Below are 20,000 nucleotides of genomic sequence, written 5' to 3'. Positions count from 1 at the left end.
CAGGGTTTCACCATATTGCCCAGGCTGGTCTTGAATTCCTGGGCTCAAGCAATCTTCCTGCCTCAGCCTCCCAAAGTGCTGGGAGTACAAGCATGCCCCACTGCACCCGGCCTGGTTGTACATAATTTTAAAAAATAGGACTAGTGAGTCAGAGGGCATGAATGGTTTTTATAGCACTTATGACATAGTGCCAGATTGCTCTTTGGAAAGGCAGAACTAATTTATGCTGCTAATAACATGCACATCAACCTGATTTTTGACATCCCTAACAGTACTAAGTTTTATTTATTTGTAATTATTTGTCTTTTTTTTTTTTTTTTTTTTTTGGTAAGCACAAGAAGGCATCTGAAAGTCTGAAAGTCATGGTTTTTCATTTTTGTTTTTGAGACCAGGTTTCTCTCTGTAGCCCAAGTTGGCATGCACTGGTATGATCATGGCTTACTGCAGTCTCTATCTCCTGGGCTTAAGAGATCTTCCCACCTCAGCCTCCTGAGTAGCTGGGACCACAGGGGTGTGCCACTACACCTAGGTAATTTTTAGTTTTTTTGTAGAGATAGGTCTCCCTGTGTTGCCTAAATTGGTCTTGAACTCCTGGTTCAGACTATCTTCCTGCCTTGGCCTCCCAAAGTGCTGGGATTACAGGCATGAGTCACTGCTCCTGGCCATGTTTTTAAACTGTTAGAAGAATCTCACTGTCATTATTTGTCTGTGAATTGTCTGGGTGGAAAATTTGCCGTTTTTCAGCTGGGCCCGGTGGCTTACACCTGTACTCCCAGCACTTTGGGAGGCCAAGGCAGGAGAATCAGTTGAGCCCAGGAGTTTGAGACCAGCCTGGGCAACACAGCGAGATCCCCATTTCTACAAAAAAAAATTTTTTTTTTTTCTTTGGAGATGGAGTCTCACTGTGTCTCCCAGGCCGGAGTGCAGTAGCATGATCTCAGCTCACTGCAACCTCCATCTCCCGGGTTCAAGTGATTGTCCTACCTCAGCCTCCCGAGTAGCTGGGATTACAGGCGTGTGCCACTATACCCAGCTAATTTTTGTATTTTTAGTAGAGAGGGGGTTTCGCTATGTTGGCCAGGCTGGTCTCGAGCTCTTGACCTCAGGTGATCTGCCTGCCTCAGCCTCCCAAAGTGCTGGGATTACAGGTGTCAGCCACTGCATCCACCCTACAAAAATTAAAAATTAGCTAGGTGTGGTGGTGCACACTGGTAGTCCCAGCAACTTGGGTGGCTGAGGATTGCTTGAGCCTGGGAGGTTGAGGCTGCAGTGAGCTGCGATTGTGCAGTTGCACTCTAGCCTGGGCAACACAGTGAGACCCTGTCTCAAAAAAAAATTCTGTTTTTCTTTTTAGACGTTAATATTTTGATACAAAGTACAATATTCATAGGCCACTATTATGACTGCAACAGTGATAGCACTCATAATAGTGGCAACAAAAGTAGTGGTGGTAGCAGCAGTAACTAACCTTTACACAATGCTTATTAGGTACCAGGCACTTGTCTAAACACTTGACTCTTTTTTTTTTTTCTTGAGATGGAGTCTCGCTCAGTCACCCAGGCTGGAGTGCAGTGGCGCAAACTTTTTTTTTTTTTTTTTTTTGAGACGAAGTCTCGCCCTGTTCCCCAGGCTGGATTGCAGTGGTGTGATCTCAGCTCACTGCAACCTCCTGCCTCCTGGGTTCAAGTGATTCTCCTTCCTTAGCCTAGGATTACAGGCGCCCGTCACCACACCTGGGTAATTTTTGTATTTTTAGTAGAGATGGGGTTTTACCATGTTGGCCAGGCTGGTCTTGAGCTCCTGACCTCAGGCAGTCTGCCCTCCTCGGCCTCCCAAAGTGTTGGGATTACAGGCGTGAGCCACCGTGCCTGGCCAGTGGTGTGACCTTGACTCACCACAACCTCTGCCTCCCGGGTTCAAGCGATTCTCCCACCTCAGCCTCCCAAGTAGCTGGGATTACAGGTACGTGCCACCATGCCTGGTTAATTTTTGTACTTTCAGTTGACATGGGATTTCACTGTGTTGGTAGGCTGGTCTGGAACTCACTCCTGACCTCAGGTGATGCACCAGCCTCAGCCTCCCAAAGTGCTGGGATTACAGGCATGAGCCACCGTGCCTGGCCCACTTGACTCATTTTTACAACAACCCTTTGTTTAGGTACTGTTATTACTGACATTTTACAAATGAAGAAACAAAGGCATAGGGCGGTTACCCAAGTTGCCCCAAATTACACTGTTAATAAATGATGAAGCGAGAATTTAAAGACCAGGTAATCTGTTTATCAGAGCCTGTATTCTAGATCCTTACTAAACAAAGTGTGGCTTTCAAACTAGCAGCATTGGTACCACCTGAGTTCTTGCTAGCAATGCATAATCCAGGACCCTTCCCAGACCTACTGAAACAAAATCTGCATTTTTTTTTTTTTGAGATGGAGTCCCGCTCTGTCCCAGGCTGGAGTGTAATGGCGCAATCTCCACTCACTGCAACCTCCACCTCCCGGCTTCAAGAGATTCTCCTGCCTCAGCCTCCCGAGTAGCTGGGACTACAAGCATGCGCCACCAGGCCCAGCTAATTTTTGTATTTTTGGTAGAGACAGGGTTTCACCATGTTGGCTACGGGGCTCTCAAACTCCTGAACTCAGGCAACCAACCTGCCTTGGTTTCCCAAAGTGCTCAGATTACAGGGCTGAGCCACCATGCCCGGCCAAAATCTGCATTTTAATAAAATCCCTGGTGATAATATATGCTTCACTGATTGATTACATGGTGACATTTTAAAACTTTTTCAATCTCTGCTATAAACCACTATATTGTCTCGTTGTTACTGATGAACGTTTTGTTGTTCCTAGTCTTATGAATATCCTTAATATTGTACTCTTTTACACATGTACTGATAAATTTGTAGGATGATTTCTATAAATGAATTGATGGATTCAAGGAGTTGTTTTAAATTTTTGATAGAAAATTGTCAAATTATCTTTTATTAATTATACCAGTTTATTCCCATACCCATAATATGTAAGAATACTTATTTTCCTACAACTACTGCTAAACTTTTGGATTTTTTTGTGCCTTATAAATGAAAATGGTAACTCATAGTTTTCTTTGCATTTTCCTTATGGGTATGGTTAGCAATAAAATTAATAACTATGTTTTAGAGGTGATTACTATATGCAAACCCTGTGTCACATAATTAATCCTTACAACCTCATAAAGTAAGGCCGAATTCAGTGACTGTCCTGGTGTTACATAGCTAATACATAGTGTAGCAGGGTTATTTTCTTTCTCTCTCTCTCTCTCTGTGTGTGTGTGTGTGTGTGTGTGTGTGTGTGTGTGTGTGTGTGTAGAGACGGGGTTTTGCCATGTTGCCCAGGCTGGTCTGAAACTCCTGGACTCCAGCCTATGCCCATCCTGTCCTTCCAAACTGCTGGGATTACAGGTGTGAACCACCGTGCCCAGCCAGGGTTGTTTTCTTTACCATCACACTTTCTGCTGATACTCTGGTAGATCTTTGGGTACTTTTGCCCGTGAATCCTAAAATAGGAGATATCTTCAAGTCTCCTACTACTTTGAAGAAAGACCTTCCATAAAGGTAAACTGATTTTTAGGAGTTTCCATGCTGTTATTTACAGTCAGCCCACTGTGCCGCCCTATTTACAGGCATGTGGAGTATTTTCCATGAGATCTCTGGGGAGAGTACTGCATGATAATAGGATTTGATTTTAGATTTTATAGCTATTATACTTTTTTTAAGAAAAAGCTGGCATTATTTTTTTAACTTTTCTACTAGAAATAAGACACACAAATAGACCCAAAAGCACTTTCAGAATGAAAATGATAACATCAAAATGAAAACATAAATCAAGAGCAATAGCAGAAGTATTGAGTGCACCAAGTCATCTTTATTAACTCATCCCATTAAAAGAAACCTGCAGGTGCCAGGCATGGTGGCTCATGCCTGTAATCCCAGCACTTTGAGAGGACGAGGCAGGCAGATCACTTGAGGTCAGGAGTTCGAGACCAGCCTAGCCAACATGGTGAAACCCCATCTCTACCAAAAATATAAAAAATAGCCAGGTGCGGTGGTGCACGCCTGTAATCCCAGCCACTTGGGAGGCTGAGACAGGAGAATCGCTTGAACCTGGGAGGTGGAGGTTGCTGTGAGCTGAGCTCATGCTAATGCATCCCAGCCTAGGCGACAGAGCAAGACTCCTTCTCAGAAAAAAAAAGAAAAGAAAAGAAAAAGAAACCTGCAGACCCGGGCACGGTGGCTCACACTTGTAATTCCAGCACTTTGGGAGACCAAGGCGAGCACATCACCTGAGGTCAGGAGTTCGTGATGAGCCTGGCCAACGTGGTGATACCCCGTCTCTACTAAAAATACAAAATTAGGTGGGCATGGTGGTGCATGCCTGTAATCCCAGCTATTTGGGAGGCTGAGGCAGGAAAATCACTTGAACCCAGGAGGCAGAGGTTGCAGTGAGCCGAGATTGTACCATTGCACTCCAGCCTGGGCAACAAGAGTGAAATGCTGTTCTCAAAAGAAACCTGCAGTCTGTGACTTGTGAGTTAAGCCCTGTTAAAGCTTTTAGTAGTCCAGCCTAAAGGATTACTTATTGAAGTTCATAATTTCTTTTTTTTTTTTTTTTTGAGATAGAGTCTCGCTCTATCGCCCAGGCTGGAGTGCAGTGACACAATCTTGGCTCACTGCAACTCTGCCTCCTGGGTTCAAGCGATTCTCCTGCCTCAGCCTCCTGAATAGCTAGGATTATAAGCATGTGCCACCATGCCTGGCTGGTTTTTGTATTTTTAGTAGAGGCGGGGTTTCACCATGTTGGCCAGGCTGGTCTCGAACTCCTGACCTCAGGTGATCCGCCCGCCTTGGCCTCCCAAAGTGCTGGGATTACAGGCCACCAAGCCCGGCCAAAGTTAATAATTTCTTGCTTGCATGTCACTTTTATTGCTATTGTGTTACTTACTCTTCTTAACACTAAAAGACAGTGTATGAGGCCTGTTTATTGTCCTTTAGTCCTTATTGTTGAATGAATTTAAATTGAGTCACTGGCCATGTTCAGTGTAATGTTCTTTCTCTTACTGTACAGGGTATTGCAGACAGGCTTGTCCTGTTAGACCTCTCAGAAGGGACTAAAGGAGCCACGATGGACCTTGAAATCTTCAACCTTCCTAATGTGGAGATCAGCAAAGGTCTGTTTATTCTGCTTAAAGATGTTTGCCTTATTAGATCTTCATTTTTGACTCCTAGAATGTTAATGCTGAAAAGCACCTTAAAGATCACCTTGTCCAAGTCTCTCATTTTACATAATGGGAAACTAAGATTGAAATAAGTTAAATGACTTACCCAAGGAGTCATTCAGGGATTTTAACTGATTATATTAATAGGAATCAAATGAGCAAATAATTCAGATTTATTCAGATTGGTCAGAAGGAGTTATTCTTTGTTTTTGACTTATACCTCAAAATAAATTTATCTCTGATTGCCTCTTTTCTTAGAATATATTGGTTAAGAGCATTGGCTTTAGAGTTCTACAGATAGAAGTTTCCATCCCTGCTCTGCCATAATAGTGCTGACATTTGTCAGATTATATAATCTCTCAAACTTCAGTTTTTTCATCTATAAAGTAGAAATAATACCTACCTTTTGGTATATAGCAAAGTGCTAAACCAAGAATAAGAAAAAAAAATTAGCTGGGTGTGGTGGCTCATGACTGTAGTCCCAGCTACGTGGGAGGCTGAGGCAGAAGGATTACTTGAGCCCAGGTGTTCAAGGCTGCAATGCACTAGGATTGTGACTGTGAATAGCCACCACACTCCAGCCTGAGCAACATATCGAGACCCTGTCTCTGAAAAAAAAAAAAAGAAAAAAAGAAAAAAAATTCAGTTTACATTCATTGCACTAAAAATATATTGTTAAAATAAATTTTAATAATAAAAAGATTTTCTATGTCAATAACATTTGAGTGGGCCGGGCGCGGTGGCTCACGCCTGTAATCCCAGCACTTTGGGAAGCCGACGCAGGCAGATCATGAGGTCGGGAAATCGAGACCATCCTGGCAAACATGGTGAAACCCCATCTCTACTAAAAATACAAAAAAATTAGCCGGGCATGGTGGCGGGCACCTGTAGTCCCAGCTACTCGGGAGGCTGAGGCAGGAGAGTGGTGTGAACCCGGGATGCGGAGTTTGCAGTGAGCCGAGATGCGCCACTGCACTCCAGCCTGGGCGACAGAGTGAGACTCCGTCTCAAAAAAACAAAAACAAAAACAAAAACAAAAACAAAACGTTTGAAATGTTAAATTTTCTCTCTCTCTCTTTTTTTTTTTTTTTTTTGAGTCGGGGTTTCACTCTGTCACCCAGGCGTGAGTGCAGTGGCATGATTCAGCTCACTGGAACCTCCACTTCCCCAGCTCAAGCTATCCTTTCACCTCTGCCTCCCAAGTAGCTGGGGCTATAGGCATGCACCACCACACCTGGCTAATTTTTGTATTTTTAGTAGAGACAGGATTTGCCTTATTGCCCAGGCTGGTCTTGAACTCCTGGACTCAAGTGATCTGCCCGCCTCAGCCTCCCAAAGTACTAGGATTACAGTCATGAGCCACCGCACCCTGCCCTATCTCATTTTTTAATTAAAAAATTTGCATGTATTTTATAATGTACATAACATATTAGTATAGACATATTTATGTAGGTAAATACCATATTTGGGGATGTGGAGTTGAAAGTATTTTACCAAGGATGCATGATCCAAAAAAAAGAAAAAAGGCCACTGAACTAGAATAAACATTTCCTAAAGCCTTTCTACCAGGTTATGGGTAAGGTCAGATTATAACATGCTATAGTTGTTTGGCTTTCCTTTGCCTTTCCTTAGGTCCCCTTTATTCCTTGACAATATTTTCCAAATAATATATAAAGACATACAGTATTACAAGCCTCAATAAACTAAGGAATGGTAGTCAGAAAAGTTGAAATTATACCTATCAGTTGTAAAAGTTAGGTGTAAAAGTTTTAGTAAGCCTTCGGCTGCCTGTAGGATACAATGAGTTCATTTTCCTTCTCTGGAAAGAGTACCATAGTTGCTTTAAGGATCTTTTTTGTAGGTCTCATGTAGAAGTTCTTTGGGGAACTGGATATTCTCTTGTGCCTGTGATTTTCAGGTACTGAAGTTCTTAAAGGACCTCTTAACTCTTCAAAATCACTTTAGGAGACTCTTCAGTATATGGACTCTAGAGGTTGTGAGGCCACGTAGGACTGAAGAAATTGTTTCTTCCTGTGTGTCTCATTAACCATCAATAGGTATTGCTTCAGATAATTGAAAGACTAGAATCCTTGGAATAGATGTGTAGTGCGTGGTGCTTGCCACCAAGTAGGGAGTCAGTAATTATCTGTTGAATGTTGAATGAGTGTATATCATCTTGGGGTAACTTTCATTCATGTTCCCCTTATTAATTGTGGTTGTACATTTTTTTTTTTTTAGAGACAAGGTCTTGCTCTGTGGTCCAAGCTGGAGTGCAGCGGTGCCATCATAGCTTATTGTAACCTCAAACTCCTGGGTTCAAGCGATCCTCCCACCTCAGCCTCCTAAGTAGCTTGGACTACAGGCATGTGCCACCATTCCTGGCTAATTTATTTTCATTTTTGCAGAGACAGGGTCTTGCTATGTTGCCCTGGGTGGTCTTAAACTCCTAGCCTCAAGCAGTCCTCCTGCCTCAGCCTCATAAGTATCTGGGACTACAGGTGCACGTCACCATACCCAGCTTGGTTGTATATTTCTGATAGCATTTATTTAATTACTATTAGATGAAGTAATTTTATTTATTCATTTGTTTATTTTTTTTAGACAGTGTCTCACTCTGTTGCCCAGGATGGAGGGCAGTGGCAGAATCATGGCTCACCGAAGCCTTGATCTACCAGGCTCAAGTGATTCTCCTATCTCAGCCTCCCAAGTAGCTGGGACCACAGGCATGCGCCACCACATCTGACTAATTTTTTTTTTTTTTTTAGACAGTCTCGCACTTTCACCCAGGCTGGAATGCAGTGGCACGATCTCCGCTCACTGCAAGCTCCACCTCCCGGGTTCACACCATTCTCCCGCCTCAGCCTCCCGAGTAGCTGGGACTACAGGTACCCACCACCATGCCCAGCTAATTTTTCGTATTTTTAGTAGAGATGGGGTTTCACCATGTTAGCTAGGATGGTCTTGATCTCCTGACCTCGTGATCCACCCTCCTCAGCCTCCCAAAGTGCTGGGATTACAGGCGTGAGCCACCGCGCCTGGCCCTAATTTTTTCATTTTTTGTAGAGACAGGGTCCCACTATGTTGCCAAGGTCGGTCTTGAACTCCTAGGTTCAAGCCGTTCTCTCTCCTTGGCCTCCCAAAATGCTGGGATTACAAGCATGAGCCACTGCACCCATCCTTAGATGAAGTAATTTTAAATGTAATGTTAACTGACTTCTCATGAATATATTCTGAGATATGGAGAAGTACATTAATAATTCAGGGAATTAAAGCTCATTTGGAAATTTTAGTAATGCTCCATTGTAACACACATAGATGACTGCAGCTGACTGATCATTTGATGTCTTTTTTAATAACTACTATAACATTTTGGGGAGGGATATACATATATACATATGAGCATGAAAATTTACATACAGATACATACATACACAGTTATGCTTGTGTATATACCAACAATCTGGAGAAATACTAAGAAACTGTTAAGATGTTGGGCACGGTGTCCCATGCCTGTAATCCCAGCACTTTGAGAGGCCGAGGCGGGTGGATCACCTGAGGTCAGGGGTTGAGGACCAGCCTGGCCAACATGGTGGAAACCCATCTCTACTAAAACTACAAAAAATTAGCCAGGCATGCTGGCGGGTTCTTGTAATCCCAGCTACTCAGGAGACTGAGGCAGGAAGATCGCTTGAACCTGGTAGGCGGAGGTTGCAGTGAGCTGAGATTGTGCCATTGTACTCCAGCCTGGGCAACAAGAGTAAAAACTCTATCTCAAAAAAAAAAAAAAAAAAAAAATGGCCAGGCACAGTGGCTCACACCTGTAATCCCAGCACTTTGGGAGGCCGAGGCGGGAGGATCACCTGAGGTCGGGAGTTCGAGACCAGCCTGACCAACATGGAGAAACCCCATCTGTACTAAAAATACAAAAATTAGCCAGATGTGGTGGTGCATGCCTATAATCCCAGCTACTCAGGAGGCTGAGGCAGGAGAATTGCTTGAACCTTGGAGGAAGAGGTTGCATTGAGCCGAGATCGTGCCATTGCACTCCATCCTGGGGGCAACAAGAGCGAAACTCCGCCTCAAATAAAAAAAAAAAAAAAAAACTATTAAGAGTAGTTGCTTTAGGAGTCAGACCGAGGGAATTGATTTTGCACTTGTTTTTTGCATATAATAGTATATATATTTAAATCCTTTTATCTTTTTATTGTGCTCAAATACACATAACATAAAATTTACCATTGGTGACTTTAGGTACTCATTCACAATGTTGTGCAACTATCACCACTAATTTCCAGCATTTTCACCACCCCAAAAGGAAGCTCTGTACACATTGAGCAATTACTCTCCATTTTCCCTTCTCCCAGGTTCTCGCAACTACTAATCTGTCTGTTCTGTGGATTTTCCTCTACTAGCTAATTTATATAAATGGAATCATATAGTATGTGACTTTTGTGTCACTTCGCATAATGTTTTCAAGGTACATCCATATTGTGGCATGTGTCAGTGCATCATTCATTTTTGTGGCTAATGTTTCTTGGTATGGATATAGCACATTTTATTTATCCGTTTATCAGTTAATGGACATCAGGTTGCACTTTTTTACTATTGTAACTAGTGCTACTATGAACATTCATGTACCAGTTTTTTTAATACCTCTTTTTGGTTCTTTTGGATATATATCCAAAAGTGAAATTGCTGGATTATAAGGTAATTTGATCTTTAACTTATTAAGGAATTAATTCTACACTTTTGAAGATGTTTATTAACAGTACATATAGCTCTAAGTAACTCTATTTCTTTGAAAACGTTCTACATAATATTCCATCATATGAGTGACTGTATTTTCTTTTTTCTTTTCTTTTTTTTTTTTTGAGACAGAGTCTTGCTCTGATGCACAGGCTGGAGTGCAGTGGCACAATCGTGGCCCACTGCAACCTTCGCTTCCTGGGTTCAGGCTATTCTCCTGCCTCAGCTTCCCAAGTAACTGGGATTACGGGAGCACGCCACCATGCCCGGCTAATTTTTTTTTTTTTTTGAGACAGAACCTCACTCTGTCACCCAGGCTGGAGTGCAATGGCGCTATCTCGACTCACTGCAACCTCTGTCTCCTGGGTTCAAGTGATTCTCCTGCCTCAGCCTCCCAAGTAGCTGGGACTATAGGCGCATGCCACCATGCCTGGCTAACTTTTTGTATTTTTAGTAGAGATGGGGTTTCACCATGTTAGCCAGGATGGTCTCGATCTGCTGACCTTGTGATCCACCCGCCTTGGCCTCCCAAAGTGCTGGAATTACAGGTGTGAGCCACCACGCCCAGCCTAATTTTTTTTCTTTTTGAGACCAAGTCTCACTCATTCAGGCTGGAGTGCGGTGGTGCCATCTTGGCTCTCTGCAAACTTCACCTCCTAGGTTCAAGCGATTCTCTTGCCCCAGCCTCCCGAATAGCTGGGATTACAGTTGTGTGCCACCACACCTGGCTAATTTTGTATTTTTAGTAGAGACAGGGTTTCACCATGTTGGTCAGGCTGGTCTTGAACTCCCAACCTCAGGTGATCCGCCCACCTCAGCCTCCCAAAGTGCTGTGATTACAGGCGTGAGCCACCGTGCCCGGCCTAATTTTTTAATTTTAATTTTTATTTTTATTTTTTGAGACAGTCTCGCTCGGTTGCTCAGGCTAGAGTGCAGTGGTGCCATCTCGGCTCACTGCCACCTCCGCCTCCTGGGTTCAAGTGATTCTCCTGCCTCGGCCTCCTGAGTAGCTGGGATTACAGGTGCACACCATCACACCTGGCTAATTTTTGTATTTTTAGTAGAGACGGGGTTTCACCATGTTGTCTCAAGCTGGTCTCAAAACTCGTGGCCTCAAGTGATCCACCTGCCTTGGCCTCCCAAAATGCTGGGATTATAGGCGTGAGCCACTGCACCTAGCCTTCAGGAAGATTTTTAATAGCTATCATTTTAGCACAGTTTTCTAGATTAAGGGTCATTATCATTAGTATGAGAGAACACACATTTCTAAAATTTTGGGTCATATTAAATAATTTGAAAAGAGTATATTCAATAATTTTTAGTACCGTAAGAATGGCTTAATGATATACCAGATAAATGAAAATATGTGTAGTGTCTTCAGTATATTCAGACTGATAGAGTAGCTAGAATATTTCAGTAGGTCTGCACGGTATTTACCCATCATTATGTGATACAGAGTTACCTGGTCTTTCAGTATTTTAAATAATCAGCAGTGTTTTAAAATGAGTTCATATTTCATTCATCATAACATTGGCCTCATAATCCGAGAACAGTAGTATATTAAAGCATGAAATATTATTTACTGGGTCTTTTGACATACTTGATTTGATCATCCCTTAGTATAACTGTGACCAGCCTTTGGTTTAGGTTGTAGACCTTGGCTTAGCAGGAAGGATATAGTTTTTTCTGGGCTACCTATAGAAATGGGAAAGAGGTGAGAGGCTTGTGTCCTGGTAACACAGATGCTGACTGAGTTCTTGGCATGGGAGGAAACTTAGCATTATGCTAATGTCTAAGTGGGACAACTCATATTTGAACCAGGCAGTCTCATTCTGAAGCTCTCCTTACTAACCCTTGTACTACATTGTGTGATATATAGAGTAGGGACAATATCATGTTCACTTTTGTGTTCTTAGGGCCTAACACATTACCTGTGACATGACAGGACCTTAGTAGGGGTTTGTTGAATTCATTATTGTCGAATGAACTTTTATCCTGATCCTTTTTTTTTTTTTTTTTTTTTTTTTTGTGATGGAGTCTTACTCGGTTGCCCAGGTTGGGGTGCAGTGGCGCGATCTCAGCTCACTACAACCTCCCCCTCCCAGGTTCAAGCGATTCTCTTGCTTCAGCTTCCTGAGTAGCTGGGATTACAGGCACGTGTCACCACGCCCGGCTAATTTCTTTTTAGTAGAGACAGGGTTTCACCATCTTAGCCAGGCTGGTCTTGAACTCCTGACCTCGTGATCTGCCCACCTCAGCCTCCCAAAGTGCTGGGATTACGTGTGTGAGCCACTGCACCCGGCCTATCCTGATCCTTAACCTTGTAATTTATAGCTTTAATAATCATGCTTAAAGTTCTTTCTAATTCTCTTTATAACTGTATAATCTTCTTCCCTTGTTAAATCATCAACTTGTAAGGGAAGACTTGAAAAGTCAAAGATTTTGAGTGCCAGGTACAAGGAACTTAGTTGCCTGTGGAGCAATGCTAACCAAACCTGGCTGTGCATCAGAATCATCTGGGGGTTTGCATTCTGGAACCTATTTCCCCTTATATATTTAAGTAAAATCTTCAGAACATGGGCTACTCTGCATTTTTATTAAGCTTCCCAGGTTAGGCTTAGGCACCTAGCCTAGCATTTAAGAACTGCTGCAAGAGATTGATAGAAATGGAAGACTCTATTTGGTCAGAAGCAGCTTAAAGTTTAGATAAAAAGACACATGCAATATATAAACAGTTATTCATGACAAGAGAGTGAGGAGGCACTATGTGATTAATGCCAAGAGAGTGGTCCAGACAGTGATGACTCGAAGTTGGGTGGAGACAGAGATCGCTTTCAGCTGATTAGGATTGAGATAGTTGCTGGTTCTTCTGGGATTGGAGAGATTTGGACTGGCAGAAAGCTGGGGGAAATGTTCCAATTGCTATGCGACTAGATCTTGGAGGTGGAAAGATGAGTAAGAAACAAATAATCCCTGTTCCCCCAGAGCTTGTAATATGTTTGATGTAGACAGTTAAGCAGATGTTTGTCAAACATGTGGTGAGTGCAGTGAGAATTTGAGCAAAAGCCAGTATCAGGAAAATTAGGTAGATATTCTAGGGAATGAGTATAGACCAATTCAGCCTGCATCACAAGTTTATGTAGGAGAATTTAAAGAAATACTGAGCTGGGTGCTGTGGCATACACCTATAGTACCTCCTACTTGGCAGGCTGAGGCTGGAGGATTGTTTGAGCCCAGGGATTTGAATCCAGCCTCGGCAACATAGCAAGACCCCATGTCTAAAAGAAAACTTTAAAATATAAGAAATACTGGCTTTTAAACTCAAAGGAGGCCGGGCACAGTGGCTCACACCTGTAATCCCAGCACTTTGGGAGGCCGAGGCAGGTGGATCACCTGAGGTCAGGAGTTCAAGACCAGCCTGGCCAACATCGTGAAACCCCATCTCTACTAAAAATCCAAAAATTAGCTGGGAATGGTGGTGGGCACCTGTAATCCCAGCTACTTGGGAGGCTGACGCAGGAGAATCACTTGAACCCGGGAGGAAGAGGTTGCAGTGAGCCAAGATGGCACCATTGCAGTACAGCCTGGGCGACAAGAGCAAAACTCCATCTCAAAAAAAAAATTAAATAAATAAAAAATAAACTCAGAGGAATTGATTAAAAGGCCTGAGAGCTTGATGGGAAAATCTTTGGGAGTAGGAAGCCTTTCTTGTACTTTTGAAATCATATTAGGGGCTGGGCACAGTGGCTTACGCCTGTAATTCCAGCACTTTGGGAGGCCAAGGCAGGCAGATCATCTGAGGTCAGGAGTTCGAGACCAGCCTGGCCAACATGGTGAAACTCTGTCTTTACTAAAAATACAAAAATTAGCCAGGCTCAGTGGCGGGCGCCTGTAATCCCAGCTACTAGGGAGGCTGAGGCAGGAGAATCACTTGAAACCGGGAGGCGGAGGTTGCAGTGAGCTGAGATTGCATACCACTGCACTCCAGCCTGGGCAACAGAGTGAGACCCTGTCTCAAAACAAAAAAGAAAAGAAATCATATTAGGTAGCCACTACTATGTTTACTCCTAAGTCAACCTTGAAGATGAGGAAGCTAAAGGAGCAAAGAAAAGAAATAATCACAATAGCCTGGGGCCAGATTGTAGAGTTAGAAATTGAACTGTCCACTAATATTTCATAATATGGACAGACCACCTAACCTCTCCACATAACAGTTTCCTCATCCTTATGAGGGTGTAGGACTAAGTTTCTAAATGTAGCATAGTGTTTAATAGCACTTTGAAGTCAGACTGCATGGGCTTAACCTCTGGCTCTACACTTCAGCTCTATGACTTTGAGCAGGTTATTTAACTTCTCTGTGCCTCAGATTTCTCATCTGTAAAATACTCCATTGTGTATTGTTGATTAGATTAAGCAAATAAATTTATGGAGAACTGTTAGAACAGTGTTTGACACATATGGAATTGTTAAGTATATCCCTTCCAGTTCTAATGTCTTCTAATTCTTAAGGTTTTGACTCATCACCAGGTATCTACTGTGAACCCTACAACATAGGAATTACTTAAGAGGACTCATGAAGAACCATAATTAAAATCTAGGACTTAGTGTTTAGATCTACCATCACTACAACTGTATCAGAATAGGAAGTAAAATTAGATAATGCATCTCCCAGTGGACACATTGCACAAGTGTTTCCTTCTGAAACTTGTTTAGAAAGATGGCCTTAGCCAGGTGCGGTGGCTCACGCCTGTAATCCCAGCACTGTGGGAGGCCAAGGTGGGTGGATCACCTGAGGTTGGGAGTTCGAGACCAACCTCACCAACATGTAGAAACCCCGTCTCTACTAAAAATACAAAATTAGCTGGGTGTGGTGGCATATGCCTGTAATCCCAGCTACTTGGGAGGCTGAGGCAGGAGAATCACTTGAACCCAGGAGGCAGAGGTTGTGGTGAGCCGAGATTGCACCATTGGACGTCAGCCTGGGGCAACAAGAGTGAAACTCCATTTCAAAAAACAAAAAAGAAAGATGGCCTTAGAGGCTTAATTAGGAATATAAACCATGGAGTCTACTCTCTCCCTGGGAGGTTAATATTCATTTGTAAATGTTGACTGGACTGATGCCATTCTAATTACTTTATTATGGTTCTCTTATTTCTGATGTTGGTAACATCTGGCCACGGTTTGGGCATGTACTTACTGTAAAACACACTGTGCAATGGAGAGTAATATAGTTGTAACAGCATAACGTGTGCTGGAGGGTCAAAGGTGCTCTGGAGTCAGAGTGAACCCCATAGACTAGCTTTTCCTAAGTCATAACAGTTGATTACCTGTAGTTCCCATGGAAAGAAGTAGTTACCCAAGGACAGCTGGGCTTCCGTATAAGAAAAGTCAGTTTAAAATGATCCAAGAGGCAGGTGTGGTAAAGTCTCAGCTTCTCAGGAGGCGGAAGCAGGAGGAGTACTTGAGCCCAGGAGTTTGAGTCCAGCCTGGGCAATATAGTGAGACCTTGTCTCTTTATTAAAAAAAAGTCAAGATATTTAATTTAGAGATTTTTGAACCATTCTTTAGAGTAGAATCCTTAATAAGTAAAACAGATTTTTAAAAAGCACCACTACTCTGCTTGGATAGGCCAAAGTAAGTGGCCTGGAGCTATGCTTACCAGCCTTCTTCCTACTTATTTCCACTCCTCCCTGATGGCCTCTGAGTTTCTTTCAAGGAACTTTAGGGCACCTAAGCTCACAGTTTAGGAATCAATGGTGTAATTGATGGTAGGTTCATTTTGCCTGTAGCATAATATTTATTTTCCTTTAAAAATTGTAATTTATATAAAAAACTCAGTTCTTGTTTGTAGGTTTTAGATCCCATAATTTATTTTGATTATTACTATTGCTATCTTCCCCACTGGGGATACACTCTTCCTTTTTTATTGAGACAGAGTCTCACTCTGTCACGAGACTCTGGAGTGCAATGGCAAGATCTCAGCTCACTGAACCTCCACCTCCTGGGTTCAACTGAATCTCTGCCTCAGCCTCCTGAGTAGCTGAGACTACAGTCACACACCACCATGCCTGGCTAATTTTTATATTTTAGTAGAGACAGGGTTTCACCATGTTGGGCAGGCTGGTCTTGAACTCCTGGCCTCAAGTGATCCACCAGCCTCAGCCTCCCAAAGTGCTGGGATTACAGGCATGAGCCACCACACCCAGCCAACACTTACTCTTAATCCTCTTTTTGGAGGCAAACCTCCGCATTTTATATGCTTTTGTGGATCTGGGGTTGATTTATGGGGAGGCGTGCCTAAAAGCTCTCTTATTTGTTGAAAAGAACAACCTTTTAATCATGAACTAGAACTTGATTAAAGCCTGTATCTTCAGCTCAAACTGTTTCTTTTCATTCACTAGATTTGTCTGCCTCTGCTCATTCCAAGGTGGTGATCTTCACAGTCAACTCTTTGGGTAGTTCTCAGTCATACCTTGATGTGGTACAGAGCAATGTGGATATGTTCAGAGCCCTTGTCCCAGCTCTGGGACATTATAGTCAACACAGTGTCCTGCTCGTTGCATCTCAACCAGGTAAAATGCTTTATTTTAAATTAAGTTGATGGTCCAGTACATCAGTAGAATTGCCATTACTGATAAAAACCATAAAACTTTAGGGCCGGGCACGGTGGCTCACGGGCGGATCACCTGAGGTCAGGAGTTCCAGACCATCCTGACCAACATGGTGAAACCCCGTCTCTACCAAAAATACAAAAGTTAGCCAGGCATGGTGGCGGGTGCCTGTAATCCCGGCTACTTGGAAGGCTGAGGTGGGAGAATTGCTTGAACCCTGGAGATGGTGGTTGCAGTGAGGCCAAGATGGTGTCACTGAACCCCAGTCTGGCCGACAGAGTGAGACTCTGTCTCAAAAAAAAAAACAAAAACAAAATAAAAAACAAAACAAAAAAACCCTTTAAATTATAAAGAGATGGCTAGAATATTCAGCAAAATTGCCTATATAATAAACAGTGTAATATTCTGGCAACCAGTTACTTGTTATGACTAACATTATCTAGAAGGTTCCAGCATACAATTTTTTAATGAAATATGATATTATGTTCTAGGTTCTAAGCCATACCTTCCTCAGTGAGAAGATGTTTAAACTCCCAAGAGAAAAACACAATGACTTATATGCATGATATTTTGTTAATTCTGAAGTATCAAAAATGTTAGCATGCCAGAGTGCATTTTTAACATTTTGTATTTTGCAGGTTGTTTTGGAACTGTCGTACTCAAAAATAGAAATATTTTCAAAGAGTTAGTTTGTACTGGGCTCAAATTGGTGAACAGATTTTTTTTAAATGTTCCCAATGTAGGGGTATTGTATGCATTTCACTTGTTTTTTTGTAGTAATTTGTTGAGGGACATTGATCTCTTTAATTCTCGACATCCTTTTGGAATGTAAGAAAAAAGTAGTTGTGTTTTCATTCATAATGTGACACTGAATCATGGTGGCATATGAATCAGTATTTTAATTTAAAGATAGAAATTCAGTTTAAGATAGATAGATGTAAAAGAAAACTCGATCAATAAGAAGAAATTATTTTTTAGTTTTTTGTACCAGTTTTTATCCTCACTTAACTGTTCTAGGAATTATCTATTTTCTACCCCTGACAATTTATATTTAACAATAAAATTTGACCAGGCACGGTGGCTCACGCCTGTAATCACAGCACTTTGGGAGGCCAAGGCAGGTGGATCACCTGAGGTCAGGAGTTTGAGACCAGCCTGGCCAACATGGTGAAACCCTGCCTCTATTAAAAATACAAAAAATAGCCAAGTGTGGTGGTGCACACCTGTAATCCCAGCTACTAGGGAGACTAAGGTAGGAGAATCCCTTGAACCTGGGAGGCAGAGGTTGCAGTGAGCCCAGGTCATGCCACTGCACTCCAGCCTGGGGGACAGAGCAAGACTCCATCTCAAAAAACAAACAAACAAACAAAACACAGTAAAATGTATCTTGTTGAAACCTTGTTAGTGTTTCTAATGTACATTAAAAATATGTTATGGGCTGGGCGCAGTGGCTCACACCTGTAATCTCAGCACTTTGGGAGGCCGAGGCAAGTGGATCATGAGGTCAAGAGATCGAGACCATCCTGGCCAACATGGTGAAACCCCGTCTCTACCAAAAATACAAAAATTAACTGGGCATGGTGGCAGGTGCCTATAGTCCCAGCTACTTGGGAGGCTGAGGCAGGAGACTTGCTGGAACCCGGGAGGCAGAGAGGTTGCAGTGAGCCGAGATCGTGCCACTGCACTCCAGCCTGGGCGATAGAGCGACACTCCATCTCAAAAAAATATATATAGATAGATAGATAGATAGACAGATAGATAGATAGATATAGATATAGATATATACACACACACATATATACACGTATATATACATACGTGTATATATATGTGTATGTATTATATGTGTGTATATATATGTGTGTATATATATATACATATAATGCCTCAGTGCATTGAGGACCTAATATACTTATTAAAATAATAAATATTTGTGAGCTAGGCTAGAAGTATATATTTTTTAACCTTTACATTTTTTACCTTGTATGCAATATTTAGTGGAAATCATGACCTATGTAACATGGAAACTGAGTACATTTCCTGCAAATCGAGTGATCGGAATTGGATGTAATCTGGATTCACAGAGATTACAGTATATTATTACAAATGTTTTGAAGGCACAGACTTCAGGCAAAGAAGTATGGGTTATTGGCGAGCAAGGAGAAGACAAAGGTAAGAAGTATATTTTTAGGCTGGGTGTGGTGGCTCACGCCTGTAATTCCAACACTTTGGGAGGCCAAGGCAGGATTGCTTGAAGCCAGGACTTCAAGACCAGCCTGGGCAACATAGCAAGACCCCATCTCTACAAAAAGATATAAAAAATTAGCCAGGCATGGTAGTGCATGCCTGTAGTCCCAGTTACTCAGGAGACTGAGTGGGAGGATCACTTGAGCCCAGGAGGTCAAGGCTGCAGTGAGCCATGATCGCAGCACTGCATTCAAGCCTGGGTGACAGGGTGAAACCCCATCGCTAAAAAAAGAAGTACATTATTATTAGTTACAACCAAAATTGCCAGTGGTCATGGCATTCACATATATCTGAGGACTCCAGAATTGTGGGCTTAATTGGCTTTGTTCCACATTTGAGTGTGCCTTCTGTATAACAGGCCCTATATTGTGAATAAATTCTTCATATGTGTCATTCTCGTTGTAATTACTTTTCTGTAAGTTTAAGGTTAGACAAGACCGCTTAGTAGGATTTTATATTTTTAAATTGAATTTCAGAGTTCAGGATCAATTTAAAAATTTAATTTTCCAGAAAGAAACATTTAAATAAACCTTAAAGCATATATAGAACTCTTTCCTTTACTCTTCCCACCCTTCAACCTTGCTTACCTTTCCCAAGTTCAGACCTTCTCCCTAGATACATGCCTTCTGTCTGCTTCTTTTTAAACAGAGTTTTCACTCATTGTTTATCCCTATGGCCTTTTTCTCCAGCCACTTGCTCTTTCCCACAAAAGGCATTCAGTTTCCTGTATTGGAAAGCTCCTTTTCCTATTTCCAAAGAATGCTTTCCCTATTTGACTTGAGAATCTCTTCCCTTACTCTTTTATTGTTTCTCTCTTGCTATAAAGCCAGATTGGTCAGTGATTTAAGTGCTGTTCACCCTGATTTTGTTCATTTAAGTATATGAGTAAAATAAAGATAATAGTATACTATTAGAGTAAGTGCCAAAGTGAGTACTATACACTTACAGTGCTTAGATACTTATGAGTGAGCATTTAACATGGGCTGAAATGACTAGAGAAAATTCTATAAAGGCCATCTGGAGTTTGAACTGGAGTTTGGACGAATGAATAGGATTTTAATAGATAGTGAACAATAGGAAAAACACTCCAGGAGTGGGAAATCAGAATTAGGCAAAAGCACAAAGTTAAGTATGGCATGTTCAT

The 20,000-nt window shown here is 42.2% G+C and overlaps 1 protein-coding gene across 8 annotated transcripts in view; it reads left to right on the top strand.

Moving 5' to 3' along the window:
- The window catches only part of UEVLD (UEV and lactate/malate dehyrogenase domains), a 59,193-nt gene that overhangs the window by 25,394 nt on the left and 13,799 nt on the right, over positions 1–20,000 (top strand). For 7 of the 8 annotated variants that reach the window (XR_010147508.1, XM_001173464.7, XM_001173417.8 and 4 more), the window contains 3 exons: positions 5,102–5,204; positions 16,400–16,570; positions 18,608–18,781. Coding sequence is in view for 7 of the 8 variants with exons in the window: in XM_001173464.7 (XP_001173464.3) it covers positions 5,102–5,204; positions 16,400–16,570; positions 18,608–18,781 (448 nt within the window). In the remaining variant the exon portion in view is untranslated. Of the gene's footprint in view, positions 1–2,428; positions 3,175–5,101; positions 5,205–16,399; positions 16,571–18,607; positions 18,782–20,000 lie in introns of those variants that run through there. The other variant, XM_063783897.1, reaches the window with a different exon arrangement.

Source organism: Pan troglodytes, chromosome 9 (genome assembly GCF_028858775.2).
Source record: "Pan troglodytes isolate AG18354 chromosome 9, NHGRI_mPanTro3-v2.0_pri, whole genome shotgun sequence".
Lineage (NCBI taxonomy): Eukaryota > Metazoa > Chordata > Mammalia > Primates > Hominidae > Pan > Pan troglodytes.
This window is presented reverse-complemented; position numbering and strand designations above follow the sequence as displayed.